Source organism: Mercenaria mercenaria, chromosome 6 (assembly GCF_021730395.1).
Source record: "Mercenaria mercenaria strain notata chromosome 6, MADL_Memer_1, whole genome shotgun sequence".
Lineage (NCBI taxonomy): Eukaryota > Metazoa > Mollusca > Bivalvia > Venerida > Veneridae > Mercenaria > Mercenaria mercenaria.
The window spans coordinates 78,558,228-78,575,333 of record NC_069366.1 but is presented as its reverse complement, the minus strand read 5'-3'; the positions used below and the strand labels follow the sequence as shown (position 1 = coordinate 78,575,333).

General features: G+C 32.3%; 1 protein-coding gene across 1 annotated transcript in view; it reads right to left on the bottom strand.

The window, feature by feature from the left end:
• The window catches only part of LOC123548447 (low-density lipoprotein receptor-related protein 2-like), a 70,548-nt gene that overhangs the window by 24,942 nt on the left and 28,500 nt on the right, over positions 1 to 17,106 (bottom strand). Inside the window, exons 10-15 of the mRNA XM_053546919.1 lie at positions 5,380 to 5,538; positions 4,741 to 4,894; positions 3,890 to 4,024; positions 3,340 to 3,451; positions 1,636 to 1,813; positions 782 to 913 (exon numbers count right to left, since the gene is read on the bottom strand). Of these exons, the coding sequence (XP_053402894.1) occupies positions 782 to 913; positions 1,636 to 1,813; positions 3,340 to 3,451; positions 3,890 to 4,024; positions 4,741 to 4,894; positions 5,380 to 5,538 (870 nt within the window). The remainder of the gene's footprint in view (positions 1 to 781; positions 914 to 1,635; positions 1,814 to 3,339; positions 3,452 to 3,889; positions 4,025 to 4,740; positions 4,895 to 5,379; positions 5,539 to 17,106) is intronic.

Below are 17,106 nucleotides of genomic sequence, written 5' to 3'. Positions count from 1 at the left end.
TTTGATTAAATTCAAATCATAAATGAAGCTGCTATTGTGCAGACAAGGTCAAAATAGCTAATTCTGGCCCTTTCAGGGGCCATCACTATGGTACCCATAACGGAATCTCGCCAGTTCAAGAAAGAAATCGAGATCTTATGGTGATACAGGTTGTGTGCCAGTTTGGTTAAAATAAAATCATAAATGAAGCTGCTATTGTGCAGACAAGGTCAAAATAGCTAATTCTGGCCCTTTCAGGGGCCATAACTCTGGAACCCTTTAAGGAATCTGGCCAGTTCAAGAAAAGAACCAAGATCTTATGGTGATACAAGTTGTGAGCCAGTTTGGTAAAAATCAAATCATAAATAAAGCTGCTATTGTGCAGACAAGGTCAAAATAGCTAATTTTGGCCCTTTTAGGGGCCATAACTCTGGAACCCATAATGGGATCTGGCCAGTTCAAGAAGGGAACCGTGATCTTATAGTGATACAAGTTGTGTGCAAGTTTGGTTAAAATAAAATCATAAATGAAACCATTATCGTGCAGACAAGAAATTGTTGACGAATGGACGCACGGACGGACGACGGACGAAGGGTGATCACAAGAGCTCACCTTGTCACTATGTGACAGGCGAGCTAAAAACAATCGTGTACCGTCTTAGGATTCCGGCAGCCTTACACTTACTTGAATTGCAGTAACACTTACTTGCATTGCAGTTCTGACTCTCTTATTATTAGTATATCATAGGTAGCATTCGCAAACAGGTATCAGTAAAATGTCATATGCTAAAAATTATAATTACTTGAATTGCAGGTAACATTATCTTTGCTAAGGGTATATCCTAGACGGCATCCGCAAACGGGCGTCATTTCATCATTGGTGTAATGTGTTATGCAGATTTGAGAACACCCACCATCTCTGTATGCACAAGGATCTTAATGTAGAAAAAGTTTGTATTCCTAACTTATGTAAAATTGATATTTTTTTCAATCTTGTGTTTGTTAAGAACTACTTTCATTTAGACAAAATATATGATACATATCAGAACATCCTATTCGAAGTAAAATAAGACCGTTATCTACTTTTAAAAGTATTTAAAAGACTTTTAGATAATTTAGTATTTGAGCCAAATTGTAGTTACTTTCTTAACAAACACAAAATTGAACAACAATTGATAATTTTCTGTCATATAGGCTGATATTTGAGTGGAAGATTTCTTGCACTCAAATTTTGTTTATATCATCACTTTTTGAAAAACAGATTGATTACTACACAGAATCTGTAGGTGTAAAATAATCATATGTGTGTCTGTGTATATGTAAACAGTATTTTATGATATGATGAAATAGTACACAGTTTATGAATGAATAACTAAAAACAGGATGATCTTGTAAAAAATTCTGACTTTCAAATAATTAACTGTTAGTACACATAATTGTGATTGCAACTGCACAAACACAGCTCACAAAGCTAGTTATTACATTTAGAAACATTAAAATGCATTTGATGAGAAAGTTCTACATTTAAAGTTAATATCATTACAAATGGTACCATACTTTAGTGAAAGATCATATACACCAAACACTGCCGTCAAATAGTTAAAATCATGTTTTAAAATCCTTGAAATACGCAAATCAATTATATTTCCCTACTTACTGGTTATATTTGTTGACTGAAGACGTTTGTCTAAAACTTTCATGTCTACAATATCAACAGAGGTGTTTCCAAGGATCCCGTCCTTAAGGAATTGCCTAACGCTCTTTCTGGAGTCGATGTCATATGAATTTACATAATGACCTCCTGTGTTTGTAGGATGAATCCAAACTAAGTAATTCTGAAAATATGTTAACCTTTAGCCTGTTGGCGACTAGCGATTCTGCCTTTGCGACCAGTGTAGACCAAGATAAGCCTGCGCATGGTCTGCACTGTTCGCCGACAGTTTAAAGTTAACAATCAACAGTTTTCACACGGTTATCCGTAGAATGTAACAATTAGAGAAAAAAAAATAAGTATTAAGAACTCTAGTGTTCTAATGGAAAACCACGATGTTTCCACTTGGAATTCGCAATCTATTCTCTTTGAAACCTGCTGTCTTGAAAATATATTTGCTCTCAACATATAATAACTGACCAATTAAAATGACCCTTATTGTGATTGTTAATTAAGAGTATTAACCAATCAAATTGAAGAAAGCGGACGTGGTAACAAAAATTACAAGTATTTGAAATATTAACAAGTTCTTGACAGCAATCAACCCTTATCAGTCAGGAAGTCTAAACATTTAAATTATCCAGTCAGTCACAATTATCTTATTATAAATTTAGAAGCCTTTTAGCACATTCTGGACTATCAAAGATTAAAGTGCATAAATGTGTCAAAGTTGAGACAATAATAAAGTTTTGACAACTGTAATGAAGACATACAGAATTTTCATTATTTAAAACTTTTTTAATAAAAAATATACATTTTTGTGCTAACTGATTTTTAACGATTTTTCTGATTTTTCACTGCACAACATATCCCTTAATGCAAACTATCTATATATATTCAATGTATCCACGAGATTCAGTTAATTTATAAAGAGAGAAAATATGGCCTCTGTGGTCCAAATCAGTTAAAAATTAAAATATCACTACTGATTTGTGAGAACCTCTATAAAATAGTCAATGTTTGTATTCTCCAAAGGGTGTTGCTCTACAGAGGTTTCACTGTATATAATTTATAATATAATTTGGTATTGTGTTACATTTTGTAGAAACTACTCATTTTTACGTTGACTAATTTCGTGTGACGATATCTCTCTTAGAATGGTCGAAATATTACATGGGTATACTAAAATGTTGACGCAGCAGTATTTGATGCGGTGACAATTCATCGGCTGATTAAGAATTCCAAACTGTAGAAAATGAATTATTCACAAAACATTCAATCAAATTTCTTTTGGATTTTAAAAGCAAATGTGTCTACTGTATAGTAATGATAAAGTGGTTATTATTTAAAGTTTGCGACAATTCTAGCAGCTATTATAAAATGCAATTTAAAATTTGACGAATATTTACTAATTAAACCTATCAAATTGTTATATAGCACTTTCTTGCATCTTCTATATGATATACTTATGTATACATACCATTGAAATTGAAGCCACCTTCCAAATTATAAAAGTCTGTTATAGCAGATAGGATATAGCACGACTTTCACGATTTCACGTAAAATCCCATAAAGACATAATGAACGTTTCTTTTAAATGACTTTTCCTCTACTTAAACAGATTACAATTTTAATGCAACCCGGATCAAAGATAATGAACATAAAAACAATTTAATACTGACAATATTTTATTAAAACATAAAGTCATACTTGATAGACGAAAAGGTTAAATGCATCGGTGTGTAGTGAATGGAAGATTAAATGTGTACTCTCTGTATTAAATGATGTACTGTACAGGTATCTTCCCACAATGTAATAGAACCTTAAATAGATAAGATCAAAAATGGTAGATACCAAGCATAAATATTAAAATGATTTCTTGAGCATAACATACAGTTACAATTTAATTTTACAACCTATGGATCATTCTTTTTTTTTTCAAGAAACTCTCGTTTACTGTTTGATGACAGAAATGTAAATATGAAGTAAAAGTAAAGGGTCTTTAATTATTTCATAATAATTAAGCGATTAAAAATTTGTCAAATTTCTTATAAACATTCAAAAAACCTCCATAGTTCTCTTATATATATATACAAATGTATTTAAGCTCGACTGAGATGAAATCGCAACGCTTGTTTAAACCACTTTTCTTCCATGGGCGCTTCCGTGAAGATCATAATAATAATTTTAGCTTGCTTTCAGAAATTTCTTATTGTTTAGATATGTATGAATGCATGTAAAATCGCGAAAATGTACTTACAAGTTTTTGTGACTATCAAATGTAAATGCGGAAATCTCCTGTCTTCCATGTGTAATGTTTCGAACATTTAAACCGTCCATGGTCATTGTTTTAATATAAATGTCTCTATTCGTTCCTGTTATCATTGCTAACATTCTACAAAACAGTATACAAATATGTAATGGTATAAAATTCAAACCTCATATGGCCATGTTCCTTTGAGCATTGCCAACATTCCGCAAAAACATTAATATTATTTAAATGTATGGATTTTGTACTTTCTATGGTCATAGATTTTAATGTTCCAGTGATCATTGCAATACATTCCAAATAAAGATAAGAAGAGTCTAACTACACTGAAATAGTAATGTTCACCAAATCTTCTCTATTCTATCAAAGATTACTTTCCTTTGACTGTAAAAAGCGATTGATGTATGCTTGAAGCATGTCATAGACATTCTAAATACACATCAGAGATCCTAAAAAGATTCTTTGGAAGCACTGAACGCCATCAAACAAGAATAAAAGCAAACTGAGTTTAGATTAAATCGTCAATAAACAAACTTTACGCCACCTAGCACCGGCGGCTTAAGAGAATCTTTATAATCCATAAACGCTTATATTAAAATATTTTAAAATCATTTAAACAGCACTCTCACATAATTCAACTTTGTAAAATCTCTGTTGATAATTTTAAGACTTTTAATTTTATTTCTGGACATTGTATATTGTGTTTCAGTCTAAGAAAATATGAGCTTCATCTTTACTGCCTTCATGTCTTTGGTCATTATTTCCCGTAGTGAGCTGTTCAGCGTCTTGTTGTTAGTACTATGTCAATGTTAAATTAAGAGCAAATATTTTGACACTTATACCTGTGTTCCAAAAGAACCACGATATCTTTGGGATTTGAAATTTTGTTATAGATAACTTTGGACGCCTTTGTTCCAACGTTTACAACCCACACGCTATTTGTATTAGACTCACACCAGTACAAATTGTCAGTGTCCTCTGTGTCATAAGCAAGACCTATAGAATAATACAAAGCTTTATGTCCATAACTTATTTCAGTGGTCAAACTATATGTATTGTAAATTGTCTAGTTTATTCATATCTTACGATCAAGAGTCCGTTTCACAAATATTATTGGTGCAAACAAATGAACTGAGGGGAAAGCTCGTTCAAGGATGTTCGTTTTCAATTTTCCAAGTACCAGAATGGAACAAACATATGACGTTTATGTCGAAACAGTGAAGGAACAGGCTACGAAAAGGGTTTTAAACGTTCTTTATTCATTTACCGGTACTTCAAATCTTATGTGAGATAAAAAAATATCTGATCGTATCTTTCCCTTAAGAGTCTGAAGAGTTACAATATAACTGGAATGCTGGCTTGTAGTGAACACTACTGCCCGATACCTGATTAGTGTTTTATTAAATAGAAATATATTTTCACATTATCTGCACCTAGTAATTTAGAAAATATGCTTTTCTAAATATACAAAATCAAAATACCAGTTATGTTTCCAGTCGTTCTAATGATTGTTTCCTTTACATTGTTCTCAATCGGCAAATCTATAGGTCTTTTATATATTGTATTGCCCTCTGTGGCAAAAAAGAAGATTCTGTTCTCCATGTCCATGTCAAACATTTTGATGAAGCCGACTGGTTCTTCTGAAATAGATATGTTCATACAATATAAATCTATCGCTGCATTTCTATTACACAAGATTTTTACCGCGTTCGAGGAGAATTTTTTTTAAAGAAATGGGAACGCCGATAGGGAAGATCAGATAAACTTTTGCATAGCCGGATGTGTTGATCCAGTTTTAAAACATCTAGATATGCCACAAAAATAAAACAACCAACCAAACAAATACAAATTCATAACAAAATAACCAACAGTAAAAGGTTTAGATTGCTATGCTTCACTGTTTCACTGAAAAGTACCTGTTATTATCTTTGTTCTCAATCGACGCTTCAAAAGTCTTAATCGGAAGTTCATCGGATCTTTTTTCGTAAAATTCTTAAAATAGAATGTACAGCCCTTTTACATTATAAATAATTCACCAGGGATTGAGAAAACATGGGTATATATTAATGAACTCGTGAAAAAGGTAATAACACTGGCATACAGTACAGTGTAATCAAAAAAGTATGCGTTTGAAAATGCTGTCAGAACATAGGTAATATACAACAATGCTTAACTTTAAACATTAATCATGAAGAAGATATGTGACTTGAATATTTACTGCTATGAAAATGTAGTATTTTAGCTCGACTTTTCCAGTTTTCGAAGTTTTTGATAAAGTTAAATACCTTTTTTACTACATGAAACTTAAAGTACTTATTTACTATCAAAGTCTACACCAGAAAAAACAATCTCCATAACTCAGACTTGAATTTTGACAGAGTTACGTCCCTTTTTAACGTAGAATGTTTTAGTTAAAGTTATATATAACGTCCTATATATCTGTTACTTTCGAAAGTATTGACTATTATGTACCGTTTACTGGGAAAGCTCTTATTTGGTGTCGAGCATTGAGAAAAGCCGAGCATGCTGTCTTACGGACAGCTCTTGTTCTAACTTAAGACTTTCTAAACACATTAAATTTGTTTAACCAAAGTCTCAATTAAGGTCTAAAATGAAGATTAACGTCCATTAAAATTGTTCTACTCGATGATTGGAAATTTTGAAGATCTAATTTTGTCTGAATTATCTTGTTACTTTGTCTCATTATCTAAATCATTACCCCATCTACTTTCGAATACTAATGCTGATCATTTGGACAGGAAAAACAGAAAAGTGGCATGCATCAATACGTATTTACTTTTAGCAAAATAATGTAGATTGATGTTATTAAATAAATTAGTGTCTGTTTTCTACCAATTTTCAATGAAATGAATCCGGTTTTTGTAGCAACTCAATTTGGTAAACATTTGAAGAAAATGGCGAAACTGCATAAGGGGAAGAAATAGCTTAAATGCAACTAAATATAAGTATCAAGATATATTATAGACGAAATATATTTATCATGATTTAAGTTCATTTTAGAACAACCTGGGACTGAAATCATAAGCATTTGTATACTGTCGTTAGTCGTCAATCGGTGATCGAGTCAAATATTTTTGATCGGTAAATTGACTTAAGAACTAACTTTAGATTCAAAATATGCAAACGTTTTGAACTTATTGGATTGTGGCGATATGAATTCGCGTACGTCAGTCCTCCCTGATTTTGTATCTGGTGATAATGGTATTGACATGAATGTATTACCAGATAGTTATGTATTTTATTCTGAATTGAAACCGTATTCGATTAGGGTCCTTCAAACAGTTATGGCTTGATGTTACTAGATATGTGTAAGCAAATTGGTCTACGAATCTTAAATGGTTGTTTTGGAAGTGACAAAAATACTGGCAGTTTTATGTAGTAGAATATGTTCTTAGAACCCAGATTTTATTTCATTTTACAGATAAGTTTGAGATTTCGGAACCAAATATATTACCAGATCATTGTCTCATTGATTTTCCACAAGTTTTTCAAAAGCATTGTGTGCGAAAGTGTGATAACACCAGTTGACATCAAAATGAAACTTATAATTTTGTATAGAGCAGCGGTAGAAAAAAAGAAATAGTTTCGGAGAATGTTTTAAATGAACTGCATTGTTTTAATGAACATGTTAGTACGAATAATATATCAGATGATACTAATATACGTATATAACAGAATTTTCCAATACTATTGAAGGAGCAGCATTCCCTCTGTTACAGTGATGATGAGATATGCTTTTTAATAGTTGGAAATGGTATACAGAAGAATGTTATGAAAAAAGCTAATATTCTATAAAATATTTGATATTTATAGACGAGATAAGTCGGACCTGAACAGAGCAAATGTGCTAAACGCAAGATTTCAGTATAAGTCATGTATACATAAATGTAAGATCGTGGGGAAACAGAAAAACTAACCGAGACCAAGCATAAGAATGTTAAATTGTATTGGAATATGCTTAAGAATTGAGCGGGTGTTAAGCAACCTAATATTTTTGTTGATGTGTTTGAAAAATATTTCAAATCTGTTAACAATCCTGTTGATCATTTATCCACACATGATGATGTTTATCACACTATTGAAATATATGAGCATAATGAATTTAAAAATCATGTTTCATGAACTTCATATTCCAACTGAGGAGAGTTGTCTTTTAAAGGCTATAAATCAGCTAAAATATAATAAAAGTAGTGGTCCTGATAAATAATTAAATAAATATTTCATTCATACAAAAAAGTATTTAATCATCATTCTTGTTGTCACTGTTAAACACAATTTTTGAGACATGATATTTTCTCAAAAGGAGGTCAGAAGGGTTTATCATTCCATTACACAAGAAATGTAGTATAAATGATGAAACTAATTAATTTATCATTCAGTGTTTTAAGTGAATCGTTTACTCGTATCTTGAATAAAAGATTGTCTGCATGGGCTGTGAATTATAGTGTTTATATAGAAGTTCAAGCTGGTTTTAGGTAAAAAATGGGAACAACTGACAAAATTTTTGTATTACATAGTCTAATAAGTCATATGTTAAATACAGGTAAACAACTTTTCTGTGCGTTTATCGATTTTAGTTATGCCTTCGATTACGTTGTTAGAGATAGTCTTTGGCTTAAAATGATCAAATTAGTATTTCGTGGGAAAATGCTGAATGTCATTTAATCTACGTATGTAGCTGTAAAGTCAAGAGTGAAATATTGTAACCAATAAAGCGATCAATTTGAATGTATGCTTGACCGGTGAATGCTCATCTCCCTTTCTTTACGCAATTTTTTTAAATGCTATAGAAGATAGTTTGTATAATAGATGGATATGAAGGTATAGATGTACACATTTTTAAAATGTTTCTGATACTATACGCTGACGATAATGTTATATTTGCAAATAGAAGTCGTGAATTGCAAAAATGTTTAGGTGCACTGTATTGTAACAAATGGAAACTAGTTGTGAATACGGAAGGTGGATGGTCCTACCCTAGTGCCCGCTCTTGATGAAATAATGCACGGAGGGGCGCCTGGGGTCTTCCCCTACCATTAAAAGCTAGAAAGTCACCATATAATCAATCATGTGTCGGTGCGACGTTAAATCCAACAAAAAACAAAGAAAAAGAAAAAATATCATTTTTCAAAACGTGGTTGTTTACAACGTAATCTATTGTTCAATCTTAATGGAAACCCAATTGAAATAGTTAACAAATTTACATATTTAGGTATGGTTTTTACAACTGGTCGATCTTTTTCTGAAGCACAAAAAAAAAACACCCACTGGCCAAGCTTTGAAAGCTATGTTTAAAATTAATAAACATTTGTATAAATTTACAGATATCTCAGTAAACAATAGACAGGATTTACTCGATAAGCTAGTATCGCCGATTTTAAATTATGGAAGTGAAGTATGGGGTTTATTCAAGGTAACGCTACTGAACGAGTACACATGCAGTTTTGTAAAAAAAAAATGTATTGTGTGTAAAGAAAACCACGCAAAATGATTTTATATATAGTGAGCTGGGTATGCAGTCTTTTCTATATGTAAGATTTTTCAATATTATAAAGTACTGTATTAAAATTTTACGCTCAACCGATAATAAGTACATTAAAAAAAGTTTATCATATGTTGAAAGAAAGTACAGAGAGTAATCCTAAACTTAAGTGAGTCAGTGGCGCAGTGGTTAGCAGGTTTGACTAGTGTTCAGAGATTTACTTAAATTGGTAGTTTCCAGCAGTACCGGCCTAGACTAGACAGGATGCTGTGAGGGTAATTATGACGCCTGTCGTGGGCTTCGGCTGGAAATAAGTTGTTCCATCCATTCCAGTTGAGGGCTTTCGTTGATTACTCACGTTAAACAAGAAACTTTACTTTTTACTAACCGAAAAAATTAGTGTGCATTAGTAAAAGAGGTACTTTGTACATTTGGTTTTTTATGAGTCCTGGCTATCCCGAGACGTTGGAAACACAAATCTGTTCCTAAGTATGGTTAAACAAAGAATTAAATATCAGTTTATACAAAATCGGTCTGAAAGACTATATATGATTCTAGCAGAGTCTCTTTTTATAGAAGTATCTCTAATGTTCAATTCAAATCTTATTTAACCATGAAAAGTATTTAAAAAACTCGCATTGGTGTTTCAAAGTTATGAGTTTCTTCTCATAGATTAAATGATGAAACGGGGAGATGGTCGAAACAAGTATTCCGTTAAATGAAATTATGTGTACCTGCTGATGACGAGTAGGCTGGTTCCTTATTCCTTATTCCTTTTTCGAATAAGGAATAGGGAACTAGGCAACTAGTTCCTTATTACTTATTCGGAGAACACTATGTAAAAGCAGTGAACTCGGTTCAGCAGCATAAAACGAACATGCTAGATCAAAGCACAAGTGATTAAGGTGAGAAACCGGATAAGGAATAAGGAACTGGTTCCCTATTCCTTTTCAAAATTCGAATAATGGATAGAACGTAGAAAATGAAAATACGTCAATCATAACAATATCTTTCCAAAAAGTGTATGTACATTCTCGTCATAAAATGTTTCAATGACGTAAGTGGTATTTTCCACAAATTAGAAAAGTATGACTGAAGATAGAGGTGCAAAGTTCGAATAAGGAACTGCACTTTTCGGAGACAAAATGGTACAAGCAGTGAGAAAATAATACTTAATCGCGGTTGAAAACGTTTCAAAGCATAACATAAACACATTAGACCAAAGGAGTAGTGAGTAAGATTTAAAAAACGAATAAGTAATAAGGAACTGGTTCCCTATTCCTTTCTCAAAAGTCGAATAAGGAATAGAACATAGAAAAATTAAAATATTTAAATCACAATAATATCATTTCCTAAAGTGTGAATACATTGTCGTCATGAACTGTTTTAAAGATGTAAATGTTATTTTCAACCGATATGAGAGAGTATGACTCAAAACAGAGGTACAAAGTTCGAATAAGGAACTGGACTTTTCGGAGACAAAATGGTACAAGCAAGGAGAAAATAATACTTATTCACGGTTGAAAACTATCCACAGTATATAATGAACACGTTAGATGAAATAAGTAGTGAGTAAGATCGAAACAACGAATAAGGAATAAGGAACTGGTTCCCTATTCCTTTTTCAAAAGTTGAATAAGGAACAGATCATAGAAAAAATTAAATTATTTAAATCACAATCATATATTTTCCAGAAGTGTATATACATTGTCGTCATGAACTGTTTTAAAGATATAAGTGTTATTTTCAACCAGTATAAGAGAGTATGACTCAAAACAAAGGTACAAAGTTCGAATAAGGAACTGGACTTTTCGGAGTCGACATGGTTTAAGCAAGGAGAAAATAATCCTTATTCGTGGTTAATAACTATCCGCAGTATAAAATGAACACGTTAGATAAAAACAGTAGTGAGTTAGATCGAAAAAACGAATAAGTAATAATGAACTGGTTCCCTATTCCTTTTCCAAAAGTCGAATGAGGAATAGAACATAGAAAAATGAAAATATTTAAATCACAATTATATCTTTTCAGAAAGTGTATATACATTGTCATCATGAACCGTTTTAAAGATATAAGTGTTATTTTCAGCCGGTCTGAGAGAGTATGACTCAAAACAGAGGTACAAAGTTCGAATAAGGATCTGTACTTTCCGGAGACAAAATGGTACAAGCAATGAGTAGTAATCCTTGATCGCGGTTGAAAACGTTCCATAGTATAGCATAAACACGTTAAATAAATAAAAGTGAGTAAGGTCGAAAAAAAACGAAAAACGAATAAGAAACTGATTCCCTATTCCTTTTTCAAAAGTCGAATAAGGAATAGAACACAGACAATGAAAATATTTTAATCGCAATAAAATCTTTTCAAACAGTGTATATACATCACCTTCCTGAACTGTTTTAAGGATATAATCAATGTTGAAAACTCATAAACCAACACAGTTTTGTCAAAACATGTTTCGCTTTAATAAGCTTCTTCAGTTGACAATGACATACACAATGATACGTGAAATACGGAAATGAAAAGGATATAATCAGTAGTTTTCATGGATATGAGAGAGTATGACTTATAATAGGGTTCGAATAAGGAACTGCACTTTTCCAAACGACATGGTACATACAATGAGAAAATAAGTCGAATAAGGAACAGAACATAGAAAATGAAAATATTCAAACCACAATAACTTCTTTTCAAAAGGTGTATATATATTATCTTCCTGAACTGTTTTAAGGATATAATCATTATTTTTCACGATATGAGAGAGTATGACTTATAATATGGTATCAAAGTTCGAATAAGGAACTGCACTTTTCCGATCGATACGGTACATACAATGAAAAAATAATCCTTACTCGAGGTTTAAAACGTTCTTGGGCATGAACTGAACACGTTACAATACAGCACGAGTAAGTAAGATCGATGAACCGAATAAGGAATAAGGAACTGGTTCCCTATTCCTTTTTCAAAGTCGAATAAGGAACAGAACATAGAAAATGAAAAAAAAAATCACAATAACATCTTTTCAAAAAGTGTATATACATCATCTTCCTGAACTGTTTTAAGGATGTAATCAGTATTTTCACGGATATGAGAAAGTAGGACTTATAAGAGGGTATCAAAGTTCGAATAAGGAACTGCACTTTTCCGATCGATACGGTACATACAATGAAAAAATAATCCTTACTCGAGGTTTAAAACGTTCCTGGGCATAAACTGAACACGTTACAATATAGCACGTGTAAGTAAGATCGATGAACCGAATAAGGAATAAGGAACTGGTTCCCTATTCCTTTTTTAAAGACGAATAAGGAACAGAACATAGAAAATGAAAATATTTAAACCACAGTAATATCTTTTCAAAAAGTGTATATACATTATTTTCCTTAACTGTTTTCAGGATATAATCAGTATTTTTCATGGATATGAGAGAGCATGACTTATAAGAGGATATCAAAGTTCGAATAAGGAACTGCACTTTTCCGATCGATACGGTACATACAATGAAAAAATAATCCTTACTCGAGGTTTAAACCGTTCCTGGGCATGGACTGAACACGTTACAATATAGCAGGAGTAAGTAAGATCGATGAACCGAATAAGGAATAAGGAACTGGTTCCCTATTCCTTGTTCAAAGTCGAATAAGGAACAGAACATAGAAAATGAAAAAAAATTGAATCACAATAATATCTTTTCAAAAGTGTATGTGCATCATCTTTCTGAACTGTTTTAAGGATAAAATCATTATTTTTCACGGATATGATAGAGTATAGTTTATAAGAGGGTATCAAGGTTCGAATAAGGAACTGCACTTTTTCCAGTCGAGATAGTACAAGAAATGAGAAAATAATCTTTAATCGCGGTTTAAAATGCTCATGTGCATGAAAAGAAACACGTTACCTTATAGCACGAGTAAGTAAGGTTTAGAAACCGAATAAGGAATAAGGAACGGGTTCCCTATTCCTTTTTCAAAAGTCGAATAAGAATAGAACACAGACAAAAATAATGAAAATATTTCAATCGCAATGAAATATTTTCAAAAAGTGTCTATACACGATTTTCTGGAACTGTTTTAAGAATGTAATCGGTATATTTTCACGGATATGAGGGAGTTAACTTGAAATAAGGAATGCACATTTCAAATTCGAGATGGTACAAGCAATGAGAAAATAAGCCTTACTCGCGGTTTAAAACGCTCATGGACATTAAAAGAAAACGTTGCATTACAACACGAGTGAGTAAGATCGAAAAACTGAATAAGGAATAAGGAACTGGTTCCCTATTCCTTTTTCAAAGTCGAATAAGGAACAGAACATAGAAAATGAAAATACTTAAATCGCAATAAAATCGTTTCCAAAAGTGTTTATACATTGTCGTCATAAACTGTTCTAAGGATATGAGTGGTATTTTCCAGGGATATGAGAGAGTATGACTTAAAATGGAGGTACAAAGTTCGAATAAGGAACTAGACTTTTCGGAGACGACATGGTACTAGTAGTGAGGAAAAAATCCATAATCGCGTTTAAAAACGTTTCACTGTATAAGATAAAACGTTAGATCAAAACAGAAGTAAGTAAGATCGAAAAAAATGAATAAGGAATAAGGAACTGGCTCCCTATTCCTTTTTCAAAAATCGAATAAGGAATAGAACATAGAAAATGAAATAACTTTAATCTCAATAAAATATTTTTAAAATGTGTGTTGTGTGTATACACTGTCGTCATAAACTTTTTAGGATAAAATCGGTATTTTCCACGGACATGAGAGAGTATGACTAAAAATAGAGGTACAAAATTCGAATAGGGAACTGGACTTATCGGAGAAGACATGGTACAAGCAGTGAGATTATTATCCTTACTCGCGCTTGAAAACGTTCCACAGAATAACATAAACACGTTAGATCGTAACACGGGTAAGACAGATCGAAAAACCGAATAAGAAATAAGGAACTGCTTCTCCATTCCTTTTTCAAATAGGACACAGAAAATGAAAATACTTTAATCGCAATACAATCTTTTTGAAAATTGTATATACATTGTCGTCATAAAATGTTTTAAGGATATAAGTGGTATTTTCCTCGGATATAAGACAAAATGACTCAAAAGGTGGTACAGAGTTCGAATAAGGAACTGGACTTTTGGGAGACGTCATGGTAAAAGCAGTGAGACAATAATCCTTACTCGGTTCAACAGCATAGAAAGAACACGCTAGATCATAGCACGAGTGAATAAGGAATAAGGAACTGGTTCCCTATTCCTTTTTCAAAAGTCGAATAAGGATTAGAACACAGAAAATGAAAATATTTTAATCACAGCATGGATATCTTTTCAAAAAGTGAATATATATATATACATTCTCGTCATAAAATGTTTCAAGGTTTTAAGTGATATTTTCCACAGATATGAGATAGTATGACTCAAAATAGAGGTATAAAGTTCGAATAAGGAACCGGACTTGTCGGAGACGAAATGGTAGAAACAGTGCGATAATAATCTTTAATCGCAGTTACAAACGTTCCGCTGTATAAAATGAAGACGTTGGATCATAACACAAGTAGGTTAGATCGAAACCCGAATAAGGAATGAATAAGGAATAAGGAACTGGTTCCCTATTCCTTTTTCAAAATTCGAATAAGGAATAGACCACACAGGAAATGAAAATACTTTAATGGCAATAAAATCTTTTCCAAAATTTGTTGTAAATGATTGTCATAAACTGTTTTAAGGATATAAGTGATTTTTAAACGGATATGAAAAAGTATTACTCAAAATAAAGGAACAAAATTCGAATAAGGAACTGGATTATTCAGACACGACTTTGGTACAAGCATGGAGAGAATAATCCTTAATCGCCGTTGAAAATGTTTCGTGCAATGGTATAACACGGCATGCGTTATCCTTACATATTTGCATAAAACCTATTCTTACCTGTATTTAAGAAATGTTTTAACAAGAGAATAAGTGTTTTTAAGAGTTCATGCGCTGTATACAAATATTGTCATATCATACGCGAAAGTACAATTCATTTCCCATAGAGTTACATACCAATATATCAATGCAAGGCTTTGACACAATGTTCTGAAGACAAAAGCAAATATCTTCTTTTTTAGAAATTTATTTGAGAGAAACACAAAAATCCCTTTTAAGTGACCTGTTGACCTGCTACCCTCTCATCTTTCAGTATGAATAGTGTATTGCATTTTTACAAAGTGAAGCGGTCCAGCCTACTTTTTGTACAAATCTTTAGACAGTCCTTTACAAAAGAAACTATTTTCCAGCAACCTGTGCAGTTCCATTTACAAGTCATACGTAAAAGTCGAGACATTCGAGTGTTTCTGAGGCCACCCCTTGTCCGTTTTCCGGCCACAAATGTCACTTCAAGTGCCAGTTTTCGCAATTTTCGGGTGCTTCACGCGAGTTCCGCAAGTGTTTTGATGCACAGAATGTAAATAAGCGCTACTTCATCTAAAATGTCACGAATTTAACAAATCCATCGTAATTACATGTATAAATTATACAAATACGTGATTTATCGGCACCAAATTTAACGAAATTATCACCTCATGTGCGAAAATTTGCTCTGATTTCGAAATGAAAATGTAAGAAATAAGTCTCCGTTTTGTGCCTAAATGTCGTTATGCGTGATTATAAATAGAAATATGAAATTATGCTCTGTCTGCTGCCACTTTGAGAAAAACGCCTTAGTGTCTTATTTTATCTAAAATTCAAACCACCAGTGAAATATTGCCAATTTGGCCCCTGGTTTACGCGGAAATGCGCGAAAATTGGAACAATTAGGATCTATATATTAGGGACTTCTTTCTATTCACCACGGAAGCACATTTTTGACCGAATTCCTGCTTTATAATCTTACACTCTCCCATTATGCATTGAAAGATACAGCAGACGCTTTTGACAGAAGATTCTCTGATTATTTTGGGGGCCATACACAGGACCCTTGTCAAAATTTTATAACTACCACTGGTTACGTTCAGAAGCCATGGTCACTGTAAAAGTAACATGCAAGCGGTACATGTAAATGCCGTCTATTTTCAATGTGACAAACAACTGAAGTAAGAAAATATGATGGTAAAAATTTAATTATTTATTTCTGTTTTACAAAATTACATTGTAACTATCGCAGAATAATCATTATCAAAAGCCGATAAAATACAAATTATTTTACATATCAAAATTGTACTCAGTATAATAAAGCAAAGTAATATAATTAATGATTAGTAATAAGTTCTGATTAATTTATAAAGAGTACATGTTTATAAAGGTCTTTCACAGATGAGAACATGAAAATGCATTTACTGGCATGCAACTGATATTCAGTTTATTATGTTTTGCCGTTTCTAATCATAACTTATCAAGTGCATTTCAATGTAAATCTTAAGTAACTGATCATTAATGACATTCAGCAATGCTTTTTCCAGCCGTCTGCTAATGTAGTTCATACCAGCCGGAGAAAGACGAAATCACATTCTATGATTACGTAATCGTACGGAAATTGCCGATGTTATTACCAGGTTTATTACCTTAAAGTGACTGCACATAGGAACAGGATATAATTGCACTGAAATATGGCATACTATACTAAACAAAACATCTATCTTTGCAGTTTTGTTTTGGCAATATCTTACAAATTAATTGAAGTACTTTTTTGAAATTCAGGTTACACTTAAAACAATATTTCGCTGATAAC